This window comes from Amphibalanus amphitrite, unplaced genomic scaffold (genome assembly GCF_019059575.1).
Source record: "Amphibalanus amphitrite isolate SeventyFive unplaced genomic scaffold, NRLGWU_Aamphi_draft 001450F_arrow, whole genome shotgun sequence".
NCBI lineage: Eukaryota > Metazoa > Arthropoda > Thecostraca > Balanomorpha > Balanidae > Amphibalanus > Amphibalanus amphitrite.
The window spans coordinates 52,559-69,978 of record NW_024882943.1 but is presented as its reverse complement, the minus strand read 5'-3'; the positions used below and the strand labels follow the sequence as shown (position 1 = coordinate 69,978).

The 17,420-nt window shown below is 60.5% G+C and overlaps 1 protein-coding gene across 1 annotated transcript in view; it reads right to left on the bottom strand.

The window, feature by feature from the left end:
- LOC122373142 (E3 ubiquitin-protein ligase HERC2-like) overlaps positions 1–17,420 on the bottom strand; it is a 58,386-nt gene that overhangs the window by 25,170 nt on the left and 15,796 nt on the right. Inside the window, exons 9-29 of the mRNA XM_043350946.1 lie at positions 17,128–17,274; positions 16,663–16,881; positions 16,208–16,306; positions 15,943–16,073; positions 15,529–15,644; positions 10,604–10,711; positions 10,071–10,280; positions 9,619–9,797; positions 9,076–9,273; positions 8,142–8,370; positions 7,729–7,839; positions 7,244–7,403; positions 4,575–7,006; positions 4,096–4,369; positions 3,597–3,821; positions 2,930–3,215; positions 2,442–2,640; positions 1,994–2,157; positions 1,502–1,687; positions 928–1,078; positions 76–266 (exon numbers count right to left, since the gene is read on the bottom strand). Of these exons, the coding sequence (XP_043206881.1) occupies positions 76–266; positions 928–1,078; positions 1,502–1,687; positions 1,994–2,157; positions 2,442–2,640; positions 2,930–3,215; positions 3,597–3,821; positions 4,096–4,369; positions 4,575–7,006; positions 7,244–7,403; positions 7,729–7,839; positions 8,142–8,370; positions 9,076–9,273; positions 9,619–9,797; positions 10,071–10,280; positions 10,604–10,711; positions 15,529–15,644; positions 15,943–16,073; positions 16,208–16,306; positions 16,663–16,881; positions 17,128–17,274 (6,015 nt within the window). The remainder of the gene's footprint in view (positions 1–75; positions 267–927; positions 1,079–1,501; positions 1,688–1,993; positions 2,158–2,441; positions 2,641–2,929; positions 3,216–3,596; positions 3,822–4,095; positions 4,370–4,574; positions 7,007–7,243; positions 7,404–7,728; positions 7,840–8,141; positions 8,371–9,075; positions 9,274–9,618; positions 9,798–10,070; positions 10,281–10,603; positions 10,712–15,528; positions 15,645–15,942; positions 16,074–16,207; positions 16,307–16,662; positions 16,882–17,127; positions 17,275–17,420) is intronic.

Genomic DNA, 17,420 nt, shown 5'->3' with positions numbered 1-17,420 from the left:
GTCGCGTACTTCGATCTCATGTTGGATCACACAAGTAATCGGTCCTAAATCAGCCCCTGTGAGACCTTTTCTAACCTCGTTGTCGGTGGGCGGCGGCGGCGCCGGCAGGGCGACCAGGCAGTCGGCCAGGTAGCGGCTGGTCACCTCGGTCCAGGCGGGCAGCTGGTGCAGCCGCCGGACCAGCGCCACCACGGCCTCGGCCACAGTGGAGGTGAGGGAGGCCGTCAGAGAGTGGTGGCCCCGCCACCGGGTCACGCCGTCTCCGTCTGAGGGGGGGGGGGAGGGTCAGAGGTCAGACCGGGTCACCGCCTGAGGGAGGCCGTCAGAGAGTGGTGGCCCCGCCACCGGGTCACGCCGTCACCGTCTGAGGGGGAGGGAGGTCATAATTCAGACGGGGTCACCGCCTGAGGGAGGCCGTCAGAGAGTGGTGGCCCCCGCCACCGGGTCACGCCGTCACCGTCTGAGGGGGGGGGGGGGAGGGTCAGAGGTCAGACCGGGTCACCGCCTGAGGGAGGCCGTCAGAGAGTGGTGGCCCCGCCACCGGGTCACGCCGTCACCGTCTGAGGGGGAGGGAGGTCATAATTCAGACGGGGTCACCGCCTGAGGGAGGCCGTCAGAGAGTGGTGGCCCCCGCCACCGGGTCACACCGTCTCTGTCTGAGGGCACACAGGTCAGACCGGGTCACACCATCCACCGCCTGGGGCTAAATCAACGGTCAAGCAGAGATCAGTTGCCTATATGGTAGTAAGGGCAAACATTTATGACCCAGTGGCACTCATTCTCAAGCCAAAACTCTGATCTTGTCTCGATAAATTATTATTCGTCGCTCGACTCGACAGCTCAGTCCCAAGTCCCAACCACCCTCGACACAACCGCCCTCGGTCAGGCCAGCGAATCATGAGTATCTGCGCGGCGTGCATGACGTACTGTGTGCCACTTTGGCCTCGTTGGCCCCGGTCAGCATGGTGTCTCCCAGTCTGGTGAGGAGTCGGTGGAGCAGAGCGCGCATCTGAGCCGGGTCCTCGCAGGCCGACAGACTCGACGACAGCAGCAGCACGCACTGCAGCTGCGTGGCCACCTACGTACAGAGACAGAGAGAGAGAGGGTCAGACTCCTCGACAGCAGCAGTACGCACTGCAGCTGAGTGGCCACCTGACTACAGGACAAAGAGCGGGTCTGGAGAAGGAGAGAGCAGGACAACACACTATAGCTGAGTGGCCACCTGGCGACGGAGATAGAGGGAGAGTCAGACAGCGCGGCAAAAAAGTACTCGATTCGAGCCATGAACTGGGTACATGCCATACCGATTGTCGTTGCCTACATGCATTGAGTTAGAAATGCTCTTATCATATCTCTCAACGCAATATTATTGAACTACGAAAATAGTGCGGTAGCTGTTCATAAGCGACAAAGATAAGTTAACTTTCAGCAGCTTCTCGCAAAATCATGCAGTTGCCCCCGTTTATTCGGCCCTCCCAAAGCCCCCCCCCGCTCCACCTACCGGCACGTGCGGCTCGATCCTGTCGAGCAGCAGCGAGGTCCAGGCGGGTCGGCAGAGCGCGCGGCGCACGGCCGAGCTGCTGGCGGCGGCGGCCCGCAGCAGCGGCAGCGTGGCCCAGCTGCGGTGCTGGGCGTGCAGACACGCCTCTGGCTCCTGGAGAGGCGACACCGGCTCCAGGCGGCCGTGCTGCGGGAGGACCGGGGGAAGAGTGAGTGTGCTTGTGTAAACGGGGAACAAAGTTTCTCTCAGTGACATCACTGACAATCACCCCTAGGCGATAAATTATTGTCACAAAGGGCCACGGGCCATGTCATAAACGGCCACAGGCTGCATCACAAAGCAGTTTCACACCATAATACTTCTCGACGTTTCTCCTCGTGGCATTGCCTCCCCTCCGCTCTGACATCGTAGACAGTAAATCCACTCTTGCCAAACCCCCTGTCCGATCCCGCACCCTAGCAACACTCTCCACTCCTCCCCTCCTCTCCGCACCGTGACGATGTCCCTGAGCAGCGCGGTGAGACGATGCACTGCCGCCTGGTCGGCCGTCTCCCCGTGTAGTCCCAGTGCCAGGGTGTGCGCCTGCAGCAGCCGCTGGCAGCCCTGACGGAACAGAGCCGTCGGCTGGCGACTCTCCGAGGGCGCCTCCGTGGCAGCTGGAACGCATCGAAAAAAGTGTGGACCAGGACACATTTCAGTTGGGGGGAATACCAGCATATCCGATGAAACACGCCGCCGGCAATTTGTTGTTTCAGTCTCCCTTATATGACACGGGACACACCAGGTCACCCAGCAACACCATTCGCTCACACTGGCTGAGTTACCATGTTTACAAACAATAGGTGACTTACCATGTTTACAAACACCATTCTAAAGCAGGACAAAACCACACCATCCCAAAGTGACAACACCCACCACCATCCTATAACTCCCGACTCACTGAGATCATCGTCATCATCCTCATCGTCCGAGGACACGGGCTGCGGCACGTCGGCCAGCTTGAGGTCGTAGCGTCCCTCCTTGCCCATGCGGTACGAGTTGGTGGAGCCGTTGTCCCACTGGACGCGGATCCAGCCGTCCTCCCCGAGCTCCCCGATCACCACGCCCTCGCCGGACGGGGCGCCGGACGGAGCGCCGTCCTGGGCGCAGGGCAGCACGGTCAGACAGTGCAGGGGAGGGGAGGGAGGGAAAGATAGGGCAGGCCGGGAGAAATAAGACAATAAAATTTTGATTTTAATAAGCTTCCTGGGCATTTCAGCCCATTTTATCTCAAAGTAACAAACGTGAATAGAGTACCTACACATGTGAATATACATAATGCATGCATATCAATTAACACTGAACAAGCGTCAGCCAGTCATGGGCTTCGCCTGCCGAAATTATATCCAAGAGGTGGAATGCGTCACTCAGCTGTCCGGCCCGACTCACCTGATCTCCCCACTTCCAGTCCTCTCCGCGCACCACACGGGTTCCAATCTTCATGAGCGCCGCCATCTCGGGCCCGGAGAGCTGGTACTGCGGTGTGGGCTGCCGCTCCACGGCCTCTTCCAGTACCGCCGGCACCGAGACGGGCTGGTCGGGCGGGCCGGCCGGGTCGGGTCCGAGCAGCCGGAGCAGGGTTTGTACGGTGGATAGGAGCCCGGAGCGCAGCAGGAGGGCAGAGACGTCCGGCCCGTGGTCGCCGCTGAGTACCACCAGCAGCGGCAGCAGGAACCTGGTGGGGGAGGAGGGAGGTGGGCGGAAACACCGGGGTCAAAGAGAGGCAGAGAAAGGCAACGACACCCCGGGTGTAATTGATGTTACTCCTATGCAATTCCCAGGTTTCTGTATGTCTGAGAAAGTGTCGCGCCAACCAAGGCCCTGATCTCATCATGATTTTCTGGCTTCTTCTTCCCTCACTGATCTGGAGGCATCTCCACTTATACTTCAGCTCCAGCTTATCCTGCCAGGATAACTATCCTCACAAGCGCACGGCCTCACCAATCGCTAAATACTACCCAGTACCCACTGTATTGTCATTATTCCCGCTCCGTCCCAATACCCACACCAAGACCCACACAGTCTCCCTGATCCCTCCCTCCCTCCCGTCCCCCACCTGGCGGCCGGCAGCGTCGACAGTCCATTCTGATCCATGTGGTTCAGATTCTCCTTCAGTCGGGATGACTTGCAGCCGCGGCCGCGGAACTGCAGATCGGCAGCTGCCGCCAGCTGCCGCAGCTGCTGAGCGGCCAGCGCGGTCAGCCGGCCGTGCTGCACCAGCAGCTGGGAGCGCTCGTACGGCCGCACCAGCTGCACGCCGTCCAGACAGCACGGCGGGGGGCTGCGCGGAGAGAACTGACGGTCAGAGGGAGGGCTGCAGTGTGCAGTAAGATGTCAAATTTGTCACAGAATTGTGATGAGCGGCCATTTCATAGTGCGATACTTGCTGACTGGTACAGGCCGGCTACAGGCAGTCAATGCATGAATATGAATCCAAGAGTATGAATTTATCATCTATCATGTCGTGACTCGTGAGCGTGACTGTCAAATGCATCTCCTGAAACTTTACCCAATCCCACCAGCCATTCGCCGGCTGCAGTCCCCGTCCACTTTACCTGTAGTCAGGTTTCAGCGTGGGCCCCAGTCCGATCCAGCCCATCAGCAGATGGAGCCGCGCGGAGGGCAGCAGGTGTGTTTTAGCCAGCAGTCCCTGGACGGTCTGCAGTCCACGCAGCCGCAGTCCAGCCCGCTCTGTCTGACAGAGCAGCGCGCGCTGTACCGCGCCCGCATCCACCGCCGACTGGGTGACGAAACTGGCGATACGGGCGGCCACCTCCAGGGCGGCAGAGTCCGACGGGGAACACGAGTCGCTCCACTGCGGAATGTACGCTGGAACCAGGCGAGAAGGGATAATTCAGGTTACGTCACAAGTTCGTTAAGGTTATGACGACGAGTACAGCTTACAGAAGCATAGGAAAAGCAAAACAATTACATGAGGACAGCACCAGGTGAATGACGGCTGGTTAATTTAAAGGAAAAATACGGGATAAAACGGCGAAATGTAATACACTTAACGACATAACTATCCACTTACCGTGCTTCTTGGCGGTATCCACCGGCGGCGTGGTGGTCTCGCCGTCGTCCACAGTCACCTCCAGTTTCAGAGCGAGCTTCTCCAGCTGATCCCGCCGTCCGTCGCCCGTCTCCGCCGCTGTCTCAGGACCCTGCTCGGCGGCCGGCGGCGGCGGCAGCGGCGCCAGCCTCAGCGCCGTGTCGGTCGGCCAGCTGCGCCGGTTGTCAGGCGCGCCGCCGGCCGCCGGAGAGCGCTTCCTTCTCCGCCGCTGCTGCTCACTCAGCACGGCCGGCGGTGCCGACTTTTCCATCACCTTCTCGTCTTCGTCTCCGTCCTCAGTCTTCTCAGATCTCTCGTCGTCGACTAGCTTCTCGGAGAGGGCATCTTCTTCCAGTTTGTTGGGTCGGTCAAAATCGGTCACCTTCTTACATCCATCTCCGATGTCCAGTTTCTCTGAACGGTCCTCATCTTCATACTTCTCCAGTCTCTCCTCGAGCTCGGCTAGTTTCTCGGGCAGCGCCTCGGCGGCCAGTTTCTCAGATTGTTCCTCCTCTTCTTCCTCAGAGGAGCAGCGGTCGTCCTCGACAGCCGGGCCTGGGGGTGGAGACACGGTGGGACCGAGACCGGCCGCCGTGGCCGGCTCCTCTGTCGTCTCCAATTGCTGCTTCTCTGCCTCGCCCTCTTCAAGAGGTTCCTCTTTCAGCGAGCCGACCGCCGCCGCCAGGGCGTCCTGGGATTGTATGCTCTCATTGAGAATGTCCTCTGGTTTGACGTGCAGCGTCCCGGCCCGGGACTGCAGGATCTGACGACAAGCGGCTCGCCAGCGGCTCTCCACTCGCAGCAGGAGTCGGTGTCCGGAGGAGGTGCGGCCCAAACCGGGCAGCGGCCGCACCTTGTACAGCAGAAACCGACACTTGTCGATCGGCTCGGCGCACACCTCCTTGTAGCTGGAGTCGAGCTGCTGTCTGGTGCGGATCAGGGACAGTTTGGTGCGGTGTACCACCCGCAGTAGCTCCGGTATCGGCTCTGGTAGCGGCGGCAGCGACTCCATGTCTGCCCCGCCGTTGACGAAGGCCGTCAGCCGCCGGTGCAGGCCGGTCTGCCGGAGGACGGCGGCCAACAGCAGCCGCCCCACCTGCTCCACAGGGTGATCGGCCTCGACCAGCAGCGGCATCTGCAGGTGACGCTGCTGGCAGTGGCGCGACACGGCGGCGCCCAGACGGCGACCGCCCTCCTCCTCAGGGTCCTCCGCGAACGCTATGATGAGTTTGACCGTGTCTTCCATGGTCTCAGAGTTCATGTGCGCCTTGAAGGGCGAGTTGCTCGTCTCTCGGTCTTTGTCTACGTCCTCAGAACCCTGGCACACTCCCCGCTCCAGTCCGCCGTCAAACACGCCTGTCTCGAGTACGGGCGCCGCCTGCAGCTCGGCCGGCTGAGGCGGCGTGCCGCGGTATAGCGCCGCCGCCTGGAGTCCCAGCAGCAGCGACAGGGAGCGCTCCGTGTCCACCAGAGGTGAGGAGAGGGAGCCGATGTCCGCGCCCAGCACCGCTGCCGCCGCCGCCGGCGGGTCGCCGTCCGGATCTAACAGCGGCCCCACCAGCAGACCTTTCAGCAGCTCCAGCGCCTGAGGTGAGTGCTGTGCCGCCTCGAACGCCTTGGTGGCGTCCTTACCGGCCGAACGTTGCAGCAGCTCGGCACCGCACGGCGCTTCCGCTTTAAAGTCGTGCACATCGTACACCTTCCCGGCGATGACCAGCCAGAGGCCGCCGTCGCGGTTATGATTCTCGACATCCGCCCGTCGGATCACGGGTACCTCTTCGTTGGAGCGCACCGAGTGTGTCGAGTGGGAGGCGCCGATGATGCCCGGCCAGGCGAGGTCCTCTGCGTCCTCTCTCTCAGCACCCGGTGCCAGTCGGTTGAACCTATCCAGTGTGTCTAGGAGCGGCAGTAGCGGCGCGAACAGGTTCGGCCGACGCAGTGCCGGGCTGCGCTGCTGTAGCATCAGCAGACAGAGCACCAGCTCTGGGACCAGCACCCCGACCACGTCCTCTCTGAGAGCGGCCGCCGCCAGGGCGAACAGCTTGGCGCCGCCGGCCGCCACGCCGCACGCCACCGATAGTGTGTCGTTCACAAACACCAATAGCAGCTGGACATACTTCGCCAACAGCGAGCCGGCGCCGCGGTCGTGACGCTCGCGTTTCTCATCTCCCGGCGCCGGGTCGCCCAGGTGGTGTAGCTCGGCCAGTAGTAGCCGCTGGAAGCGTACCAGCAGGTCCAGGGAGGCTGAGCGGCGCGGCCCACTGGTCTGGGAGCCGGCGGACGGGACGCCGGTAGTCGGCGGCGGCGGAGGCGGCGGCAGGTCCGGGGTAGACTGGGACAGGGTGGGAGACTCAGCGGAGGCCGTGGAGGCCGTCAGGGTCTGCAGACGGTACAGCGTCTGAGACGAGATGTTCCTGCAGGGAAGAGAAGTATCAATCAGACGGATCGTAGCGGAGCAGTCACGGACAACACGCTGTTCGAAGCATCAACAACGCGACTGACGCACTTAATACACAATTGTGATTATAATTTGAGGCCAACCAAATACAATTTCTTCCCGGTAACCTCATTAACAATGGAGTTGTAGCTGACCTATTACGGCCTTTGATTCTCCCATTACCGGCCGACGTGCCCTGACGCGCCGAACCCACCTGAGCAGCTGTTTGACCAAGTGCAGCAGCGGGATGGGCGGCTTCTCGCCGCCGGCTCCCTGCGACCGCTTGGTCTCGGCCTCCAGCTGCGCCTGCTCGGTCATCATCTGCGACAGCAGCACCTCCTTCTCGCCACCCTCCTCCAGGTCCTGGACTTCAACTGGGGGAGGGAGCGAAGCAACGTGTGTAATAGCGCAGTGTCTTGGTAAACTTTAGGAGTTAGGATTCGGGCACCTAACGTAAACCAACTGGATAGAGATGTCCGATGTTCTTAGAGAGTTTTATCATCGCAGTAGGCTGAAAAGCTGGCGCATCAGTCAAATTTCATCGGAAAATTAGCAAATTTAAAATCAGACATACTCGAAAGCATGCCTCTCCGGCAAGCACACACCGAGTTACAGGCAAAGGTAGATCAGGGACGCGAGCCGTGCCAGCGGCTGTGCGTCAGTGACGAGACCAGGTGCAGGTCGGGTGAGGTCGCATACCTTTGACGGCGGCCCTGAGCGCCGTCTCCAGCCCTCCATCCGCCATCAGTGAGGAGACCAGCAGGTCTGTCATGAACAACCGACCCGGACTGGGGGAGCCCACCTCACAGCCTGTCGAAAAATAGAGGGGCGGAGGTAAAATAGAGGTAAGGCGACGACAGACAGCTAGAAAATGTTAAGATGTCGGCGACAGGAGTAGGGCCAGACAAAAATCAAACAAACAGCGAACGTCTAAAAAAAAAACTATCCGCTGACCAGGAAGAAAGTTAGCAGAAAGTACGTCAATATTTACGAACTCAAATATAATTCGAAACCAATGATTCACAGCCATCAAACAGCCTCCCTTCCTTCTCCCTATCCCTGAAGTTCATGTCCCTCCCTCTGACCCTGTAAGGCAGCCATCCACGGAGTACCTGCGTGCGGCAGCAGCGTGGACAGCGTCTTGGCGCGTTCCTCTGCGGTGGGCAGCAGGGCGCTCCAGCCGACCTTCAGCGTGCCCTGGGCGGCCGCCTGGACGGCCGGCAGCACCCCGGAGCCACTGGCCAGGTCCACCACCCGGCACCGGAGCGAGGCCAGCAGCCGGGAGCCGGCCGAGAGACCCAGCTCCGACAGCGGCACCGAGTGGGTGATGGCCACGTGCAGCTGAGGGGGGGGGGGGGGGGCGGGATAAATGATCTTCATAAACATTGGAACCTGGAGGTATGAGAAGCTACATCATCCTACTACCGTCGAAATCAACAAACGCGAACAATAATATAACAATAATGCCGGTCCCGCTGCTCAGTTGGTTAGAGCGTTGGATTCCGCGTGGTGAGAGGTTACGACAGTCCGGGTTCGAAGCGCGACGGGCGCTCGACATTTATGGGCCTCCTGACAGGTATGGTTGCGGTTGGTGGCAGGCCGTAGCCAGGCGAAGTCAGCGAGGGGACCGGCCGTGCGCGGCTTTGTGCGCACGTTAAACTTTGGACTCTAAATTCTGCCATAGAATCGGAATTGCGCGATCGGAGGGTAGAGGGCAGGGTCACTGCAACAAACTTCGCTTAGCGGTGGCTCTGTCCTTGTGAATCCTTCCCATCAAAAGGTTCGGACTAAATTTATAAAAAAATAAAGGTAGCTACACAGCCAGACACTCACCAATCATCACTGATGAGTCATCCATTCCCAGTGTCACCGATCATCACTGATAAGTCATCCATTCTCAGTGACTGAGAATGGATGACTTATCAGTGATGATCCGCGGTGATATCAGTGATGTCCAGCTTCCCCAACGTCCTCCGTCCTTCTCATATGTCCTCTCATCCTCTGAGGACAGTCCTCCCTCCCCCGAGGATACTGTCCTATCCTCACCTGCAGTGTGAGCAGTCTCAGCGCGGCCACCATCGTACACTCGTCCTCCTGAGAGGGCGGCCGGGCGGCGGCGGCGGCCGACGGAGACGCCCGCTCCATCATACGGTCCAGGTAGACAAACGTGCTCTCGGAGACGTCCACCACGAATGGAACGCGGCGTGGCACCTTACTCTCCGAGCCCAGCGACCAGGCGAACACCTCGGGGCGCGAAGGGAGGGGGTGGTTAGAGAGTGGGACGGGGGAGGGTTTTGAGAGAAACAGATAGAAGGATCCTGTTCTGCGACGGCTAGGTGTGGTATGCATTGCCCACTAAAATAAGTCACTATATTAGGGCAATAATAGAAGACCGCGTGTTGTGGCCCACCATATTTATATCCAATTGAATTGCGTAACATTGTTTATTTCTGCAAAATCACAGAATAGCAATCCTACAAACATGACACCTGGCAAAAGCAGCTGCCAGCTCTTCCTCATAAAGGAAAGCCACCACACCTGCTGATGTCCTCCATTTCCTTTCCATCCCCACTTTCCCCGGCCACTCACCTGAGCGGGTCCGCAGCAGACTCCGAGCACGGCCCGGCCCTGCAGCTCGGGGAGCGGTGTCGGCGCGGGCAGCACGGCCGGACGGCCGGCCACGCCGCGGCCCCAGGCCAGCGCCTCGCCCTCCTCTGTCAGCGCCAGACACGTGGTGACGCCCACCGAGAGCTGGCGCACCTTACGGCCTGTGAGGGAAGACCGCGGAGTGAGAAGACGGAAAGGAGAGAGGTGGGAAAGGCCTAAGGAGTCAAAACTTAAGAACATCATTATTGAGACAAAAAAAAAAAAAAAACGCGAACCACTACGCGCTTACGAAACAGACAATAGAATTTATGCGCATATTATACAAGCATTAAATAGCTGATGCTTTTTCATTCTCAGCAAATCGCCTCCTCCACTTTTCAACCAATCGTCCACTTCACCTAAATCCCTTTCTCTCATCCCACCACTTCACCCACCTGCCAGCGCCTCGACTTTGAGCGGGTAGCGGGCGTGCTCCTCGGTGCCGTGGCCCAGTCGGAACGTGTCCCCCTTGCCCCAGGTGTAGACGGCCCCGGTGTCAGTGAGCGCGGCGGTGAACTGGGCGCCACTGACGGCCCGCACTACGCGCACCTCCTGCAGCCGCTCCACCAGCTGCGGCACGCGCGAGCCCTCGCTGCCGCCGCGGCCTGGCGACACGGGGGAGAGCGCCGTCACTGGGACAGGTAGTTGTACATGACCAAAAAGAGTCCCAGTGTTTACGGTGAGCAACAGCTACGGTTAGAGTCAGAGACAGAGTCTAATAAACAATGGCAGTGGCAGCTATGGCTAAAAAAATACGAAGAAACTCGCTGCATCATCATCAGGTGGACGCAGTCACCGCGGGCGTTGTTACAGGTTTAATCACTGTCAAAATCACGGTATCAAGCTTACAGTAGTGGCAGCCACCGAACAAAACCTAAAAGGTGCTACAGCCGAGGCGCTTTGCATCGCTGAGCATGCGCTTCCTCACCGAGTTTTCCGTAGTCGCCGTCACCCCAGGTATAGACCAGTCCGGCGTCAGTGACGGCTACTGTTTGAGCGTCGCCGGAGCCGCAGCACACGTCCACCACTCGCTGACCTGGGGGGGGGGGGGGGGCAGAGATCAGGTCAGGTCAACGGAGCCACAGCAGACGTCCACCACTCGCTGACCTGAGGGGACAGAGGTTAGGTTAGGTCAGGTCACCAGAGCCGCAGGATACGTCCACGACCGCTAACCTGAGAGGGACAGGGGTCAGGTCAGGTCAGGCCACCAGAGCCGGAGCATACGTCCACCGCACGCTAACCTAAGGATATAGGTCAGGTCAGGTCACCGAGGCCGCAGCTCCGGTGACCGTCCGGTGATGTTCACCACCTGCTGACCTGGAGTCTGGAGGGACCCGCCTTCACGAGGTGGACTCCGTGGGGGCCTGCCCCCGCCCCCGTCGTGGAGAGCGGCGGGGGGCTACGGAACGGGTCCCAGTCCGCCCTCTCGGGGCTGGACGCCGGTGGCCGACGCGCCACCACGTCGTCGTCTACCCAGCACGTCTTTCATCACCGAGTCTTTCATCACGGCATTCAACACGTTCAGCGGGTCGGGGCCGCGCAGGGGAGGGCCAACTGGAGGCCCCCCGCAGCGGCTCCGGCCTGCGCTAAATGAGTGAACAGGCGCCCCCCGCCGCCAGTGCCAGCGGCGGGGGTGCGGAGGGCACCGCAGGGGGAGCCCACCGAGGCCGGAGTCGCCGGGCCAAGAACCATCGCTACCGTCGAAACGTCCAGACCAGAAGCCGCCTGCACATTGCGTGCTGGAACGCCGAAGGGCTCCGTCGCAAGACCCAGGAACTCCAAGGCTGGCTCTCTACCGAGAAAATCGACGTGTTGGCGATCCAAGAGGCCCAGTTCCGTGCCGACGGGATCACATCGGTCCCGGGCTTCCAGACTGCGGCGCACTTCCGAAGGGCACGAGGGCGTACGGACACCGGTACTGCCAAGGGAGGTGACGTGGCTATATACGTCCGAAAGGGGCTCAACTTCTCGAAGTTGGAGTCCGCCCCCCTCGCACCGGCCGACAACACAACGGAGTGGTGTGCCATACGCCTATTCACGAGCAACCCAGCGGCTCGCGACCCTGCGCCGAACCACCTGGACATTCACAATTTCTACCGGCCGCCGATCCGACCAGGCGAGGAGGACCAGAGGACCGACCACTTCGACCCGGCGGCCCTACCCACCAATCGAGACACCCTGCTCATGGGAGATTGGAACGCCCACCACCCAGACTGGGACCAACACTGCGGAGAAGAAGATGACACGGGACGCCGCCTCTCGGACTGGATGGCCCTCCAGAACTTCACTACCCTCAACGACGGAGCGCACACCCGCACCAGCTACCGGGGCAATCCTAGCACCCCGGACGCAGTCCTGTGCCATAGGGACACGGCTGGACGCTGCGCCTGGTCTGTCGGCCCCGACCTGGGCAGTGACCATCTGCCAATGATCACTACCGTGCTCATGAGCGGCCACAGACCAAGGAGGATCAGAAGGACAAGATGGGCCTTCCATAAGGCCGATTGGACCGGCTTTGAGGCAGACTGCGAGTCAGCTCTCGCAACACTCCCGGATGATCTGACGGTGGAACAGCTCAACGAACGCTTCACAGCGGTCATCCTGAAGTGCAGCCTCAACCACATCCCCCGTGGAGCAAGATCCGATCCCAAACCATGGGCCATGGATCCGGAACTGGTGGACGCGGTGCGAGAGCGCCGTGCTGCCAGAGCCGCCCTGGACGCAGACCCTGGCTCCGCAGCTCTCAGAGACCAGTGGGTGTCAGCCAAACGCAAGGCGGCAAACACAGCACAAGAGGCCAAGTCCAGAGCGTTTCAGAAGTTCGCCTCGGAAGAGCTCAACCGCCCAACCAGCATTGGAAGGGTTCACAAGATCCTACGAAAAATGGAAGAGGCTGTTGAGATCCCGCCTGGTCAGGCTCTCGGGGATCACGGCCGCTGCGCCGTGGAGGACCGAGACAAGGCCGAGGCGTTCAACAGGACCTATGCCAACGTGAGCCGTCAAGTACGAGCCAAACGCCAGGACACCAAGACCAAGGCGGAACTGAGGACACTCAACGGAAGGGAGTGCCAATGTGGAGGCGCCCGCTCTGGGGTTTGTTCCCCGTTTTCACTCCAGGAGCTGGAAGCGCAACTCCCAAACATGAAGTGCCGGAAGGCCCCGGGCCCGGATGACATCTGCGCGGAACATCTGCGCCACCTGGGCCCGGTTGCCAAGGCCGCGCTCCTCCGCCTGATGAATCAGACCTGGGCCTCGGGTCTCACGCCGTCGGCGTGGCGGAGGGCGACCATCGTCCCGATCCCCAAGGCAGGGAAGGACCCAAAATTGACCTCCAGCCACCGACCGATCGCCCTCACCAGCCACCTCGCCAAACTCGCCGAGCGACTGGTCGCTGCGCGACTCACACACGTAGTCGAGCGCGACGACCTAATCCCATGCGAGCAGGTCGGCTTCCGCCGGGGCAGATCGGCCGAGGAAAACCTGGCTAGACTTGTTCAGCGCGTGCAAGATGGATGGAACAGGCCGAAACCAAGGGGAAAACCGGTCGACGGGAAGACCGCCGAAAAGTTCGCCCTACTTGCGTTTGATTTCTCCAGAGCCTATGACGTCATAGACCACAGGATGCTCCGACTGAAACTGCTCCGGCTCGGAGTACCCAAGTGCCTGACGAACTGGGTCTGGGCGTTTCTCCGAGACCGTAGAGCGGCTGTGGTGGTCAACGGCACAAGAAGCAGAGAGCGTCCCTACCGAGCCGGCCTCCCCCAGGGCAGTGTGCTGGCCCCCACACTATACACGCTGTGGGCCGCGGACCTGATCACCGCCCTGAGGTCTGTTCCCGGTACCGAAATCTTCATGTACGCTGACGATACAGCGACCCTCAGCAGCGGAGCCACAATAGAGCAGGCGGGGAGACGGGCCCAGCAAGCAGCGGACACCATCTCCGCGTGGGCTGATCGATGGAAGATGCGCGTCGCTGGGGAGAAGACCCAGGCGCTTGTTCTGTCCCAGTGGGCCCGCGACGCATCGAGGCTCTCCATCCGGGTCGCCGGAGCGGAGGTCACCGGTGGTACCACACTGCGTCTCCTGGGCGTCTCTCTCGACCGGCTGCTACACTTTGGAGCCCACTGCAACGAACTACGTAAGAAGGTGCGCCCCCGTACGGCCCACCTCCGTCGCATGACCGGTAGGAGCTGGGGCCTGACCGAGCGGCAGCTGAGAACTGTCGCTAACGGCTACGTACGGGGTGCACTAGAGTATGCGGCGGGTGCGTGGCTGCCTGCTGCATCGGAGAGCCACCTCACTCTGATCGACAGGGAGCTGAGAGCTGCCGCCAGGGTGGTGACGGGCTGCCTAGCGTCGACCCCGTCACACGCTCTGATGGCGGAGGCGGGCCTTCCCACTGCACACATGTGCCGCGACATCAGAGCGGCGCGCCAGCTAGCTCTGGCGGCCTCGCTGCCTGCAGGAGACCCGCTCAGAACCCTGGCTGACTCGTCGCCACCAAGACGTCTCGCGGCGACCCTCGGCTGGCGAGACAGAGGCCGTGAGATGTTCGCCCGCCTGTCGCCGGGGGGCGAGCCCCTCATCATCGAGGAGCGGCTCCATGTCTCCGCCCCGCCATGGCAGGATGGTGGAGAGGTGTCCTTCCACCTGGATGTGGGCCCCGACGGCTCCAGGGACCGCCCGCCGGAGCTGAGAAGAAGGGCGGCGGAGGAGCGGTTGGAGTCGTTCCCGGCGGACGCCACCTGGATCTGGTCGGATGGCTCTGCCGAGGAAGGAGTGCACCGCGGTGGAGGAGGAGCGCTGATCGTGACCCACGACGGTGCCACAAGAGAGGTCCGAGTCGCTGCTGGCCGCCTCTGCTCAAGTACGCGAGCAGAGCTGTTCGCGCTGAGGGCCGCGCTGGAAGATCTGACCTCGACACCAGACCGGGATACGGCGCGCCCGATCATCATTTGCCTTGACTCAAAAGCGGCACTGGCTCTCCTCAAGAACGGCCCAGCGGCCCAGCGGACGCCGGTAGCAGCCGACATCTGGAAGGCGCTACAAGGCATCAGTGCGACCGGCCAGCCCATCCAGCTGCAGTGGGTGCCGGCGCACTGTGGGCTGCCGCTGAACGAAAGAGCGGACGGCCTCGCCAAGGAGGCCAGTGCCCTGCCACAAGAGGACACACCTATAGATGTCACCACAGTGACCAGAGCGGCCGCCCGCTCAGCTTCTGCAAGGTGGAGGGAGGCCTGGCCGGACGGGTGGCACAAGGAGATCTGGGGCTCCCGCCTGCCGGGCCCGGTGGAGGGCGAAGACCGCTGCTCTGCGATCGACGTCCACCAGCTCCGAGCCGGCCACTGGTCCTGCTCGGAGCAGTACCTTCACCGCATCGGCCGCCGACCGTCGCCTGGATGCGAGCAGTGCGGCTCCGTGAGGTGCCCGGCCGCGCTGTGCCGTGTGTGCCGAGAGGAGGCCGACACTCCGCGACACGTCCTGCTGCGCTGCCCGGCGCTGGCGGGACGCCGCCTGGCACGAGTGGGCACAATCCACCCTACGGTGACCGAGCTACAGGACGACGGCGTGGTGGCGGCCTTGGCCGCCGGCTTTCGAGCCCAACTGAGCCGTCTGGCTACGCCCCCCTAGGGGGGGCCGGAGGGAGCAACAACAACAACAACAACCTGCTGACCTGCGAGGGACAAAGGTCAGGTAAAGTTAGATCAAATTACAGCACACGCCCAGCAACACTGACTTGCAAGGGACATATGACCGCAGGTAAAGTCAGGTAAGAATATAGCTTGCAGCTGGGACCTCAGTTCTACCCCCCCCCCCATTGATCACAGCTGATCATACTGCGTCGCCACCCACCTTTGAGCGCCTGCACCAGTGTGGGCAGGTGGCAGTCCTCGAAGTTTCCGTGTCCCAGTCGTCCGTAGTTACCGCGGCCCCAGGTGTACAGTTCGCCGCAGCTGGTCAGCGCCGCACTGTCAGTCATAAACGGGCAAGTCAGGGATAGGTCAGCTAGCTTTGGCGTGGCGGGAAGCAATAGAATGCCAGTTCACGGCATACCAAGCTATGCAATGCAACGGAAAGAGTTTCCTAACAAACAAATGACAGACTGCAGGATATGTTTACGTCATGTGTTAATAACTTAAATAACTTAAAATAGTACTACTTCTGTAAGTTCTTGGAGGTGGAATAAGAATGACACAAAATTACTGTCCAAATATTGGACATTTGATTCAAAGATCAGTTACGTTAAAAATCACGTGACCGTCTGACCTGTAGGTGGATCCGCAGCTGGCGGTGGTCACGTGTTTTCCGGCCAGTGCCGCCACCAGGACGGGTGAGTCGTGACTCTGACAGTCTCCGTGGCCCAGCCGGCCGCCGTCGCCGCTACCCCACGAGAACAGCTGCAACACCCAGCAGGGCCGATACATCAGTTACCGACCGAAACTGGATAACGTTCATAACAGAAAAATACGACAGTCATTCTCCGAAACGGACGCTCTATAACAATCAATGGTTCGCAAGCATTTCGGCTCACCTGTCCATCTGCGGTGACCACCATATAGTGCTGTCCCTCCGGGTGGGCCGACACATATACCACTTCCTTCTCAGAGAGCCCGGTTACTGGCGTCAGGGTCTGCAGGGAAACGGAGACAAGTCAATCAGGGTCAGATAAACCAAAACTTGCAAGCCTACCTAAGTGCTTGTGTCTGCATTCGATTTGATCTCATAAGCCATAATGTCCATATAATCACATAATATGTCAATAATATGCGCAATGTGCGACACAAAACGCATAAGCCTCAATTATCTCTATCACTATTAAATATGGTAATTTGAGATACATGACCAATTTATATCTTCAACATACGACCGTTTAAATCTAAGTGGGGCCAGGCAGGCTAATTCCATCGTGCAGCTTAGTATGTACAAAACCCCACCTCCAAACCCCACCTCCCTCACAGTTATACCCCACCTCTCTAATCAACTGACCTGTTTGTCTCTGTTGGAGTACTGGACCATATAGACGGCCCCGGACTGGGTGAGAACCAGCGCCGCCTGTTCCCCGCAGGCCATCTGACGGAGCCGCTGTTCCCCCAGTCCTTCCACCGTCACGGCGCCGCTGGTAGCCGAGCCGGGACTGCCGGATGGTGAGACGGGTGTGCCCCCGTCGCCACAGCCAATACACAGCAGCTCCTGGCGGCCAGAGTCCTGTGGGAGAGGACAGAGAATTCAAGTATTCAGCCGCTGCCCGCATAAAGCAGATTCCTGCGAGGGGGGAGGGGTTGAGTGAATAGGGAAATCAGACGCACCAGCCGTGTGAGAGACTCAGCACTTCCACCCCTGTCCCACCACCACACGTACCTATCCACACAACAACCAAAGTACCAGACAGAGCTGCTGCACGCCAAGACGACCACTTACACGACCGTTACCACACCGAGCCAATCCACGTACCTTTTCGGCGGCGCTGTCGGGCTGGAGCGGCGTGGCGAGCCGGTCGAGGAGGCAGAGGGTGACTACGGCCACCTGACGGAGGTCCACGTATATCTCCGGGTCCTCGGGCAGGTCGAGCAGACGCAGAAATACCTCCGTTGGGGACATCTGGTGGTAGAGGGAGGGAAGGGCGGTTAGATTGGGGCTAAAGGGGTGAACAGAGTACAAGTAGATAAGACAGGGAGGGGAGAGCAGCACAAACAGTCAGTCAGTCGGTGGGGTAGGTAGGAAGGGCAGGGGCTACACTGGGGTAT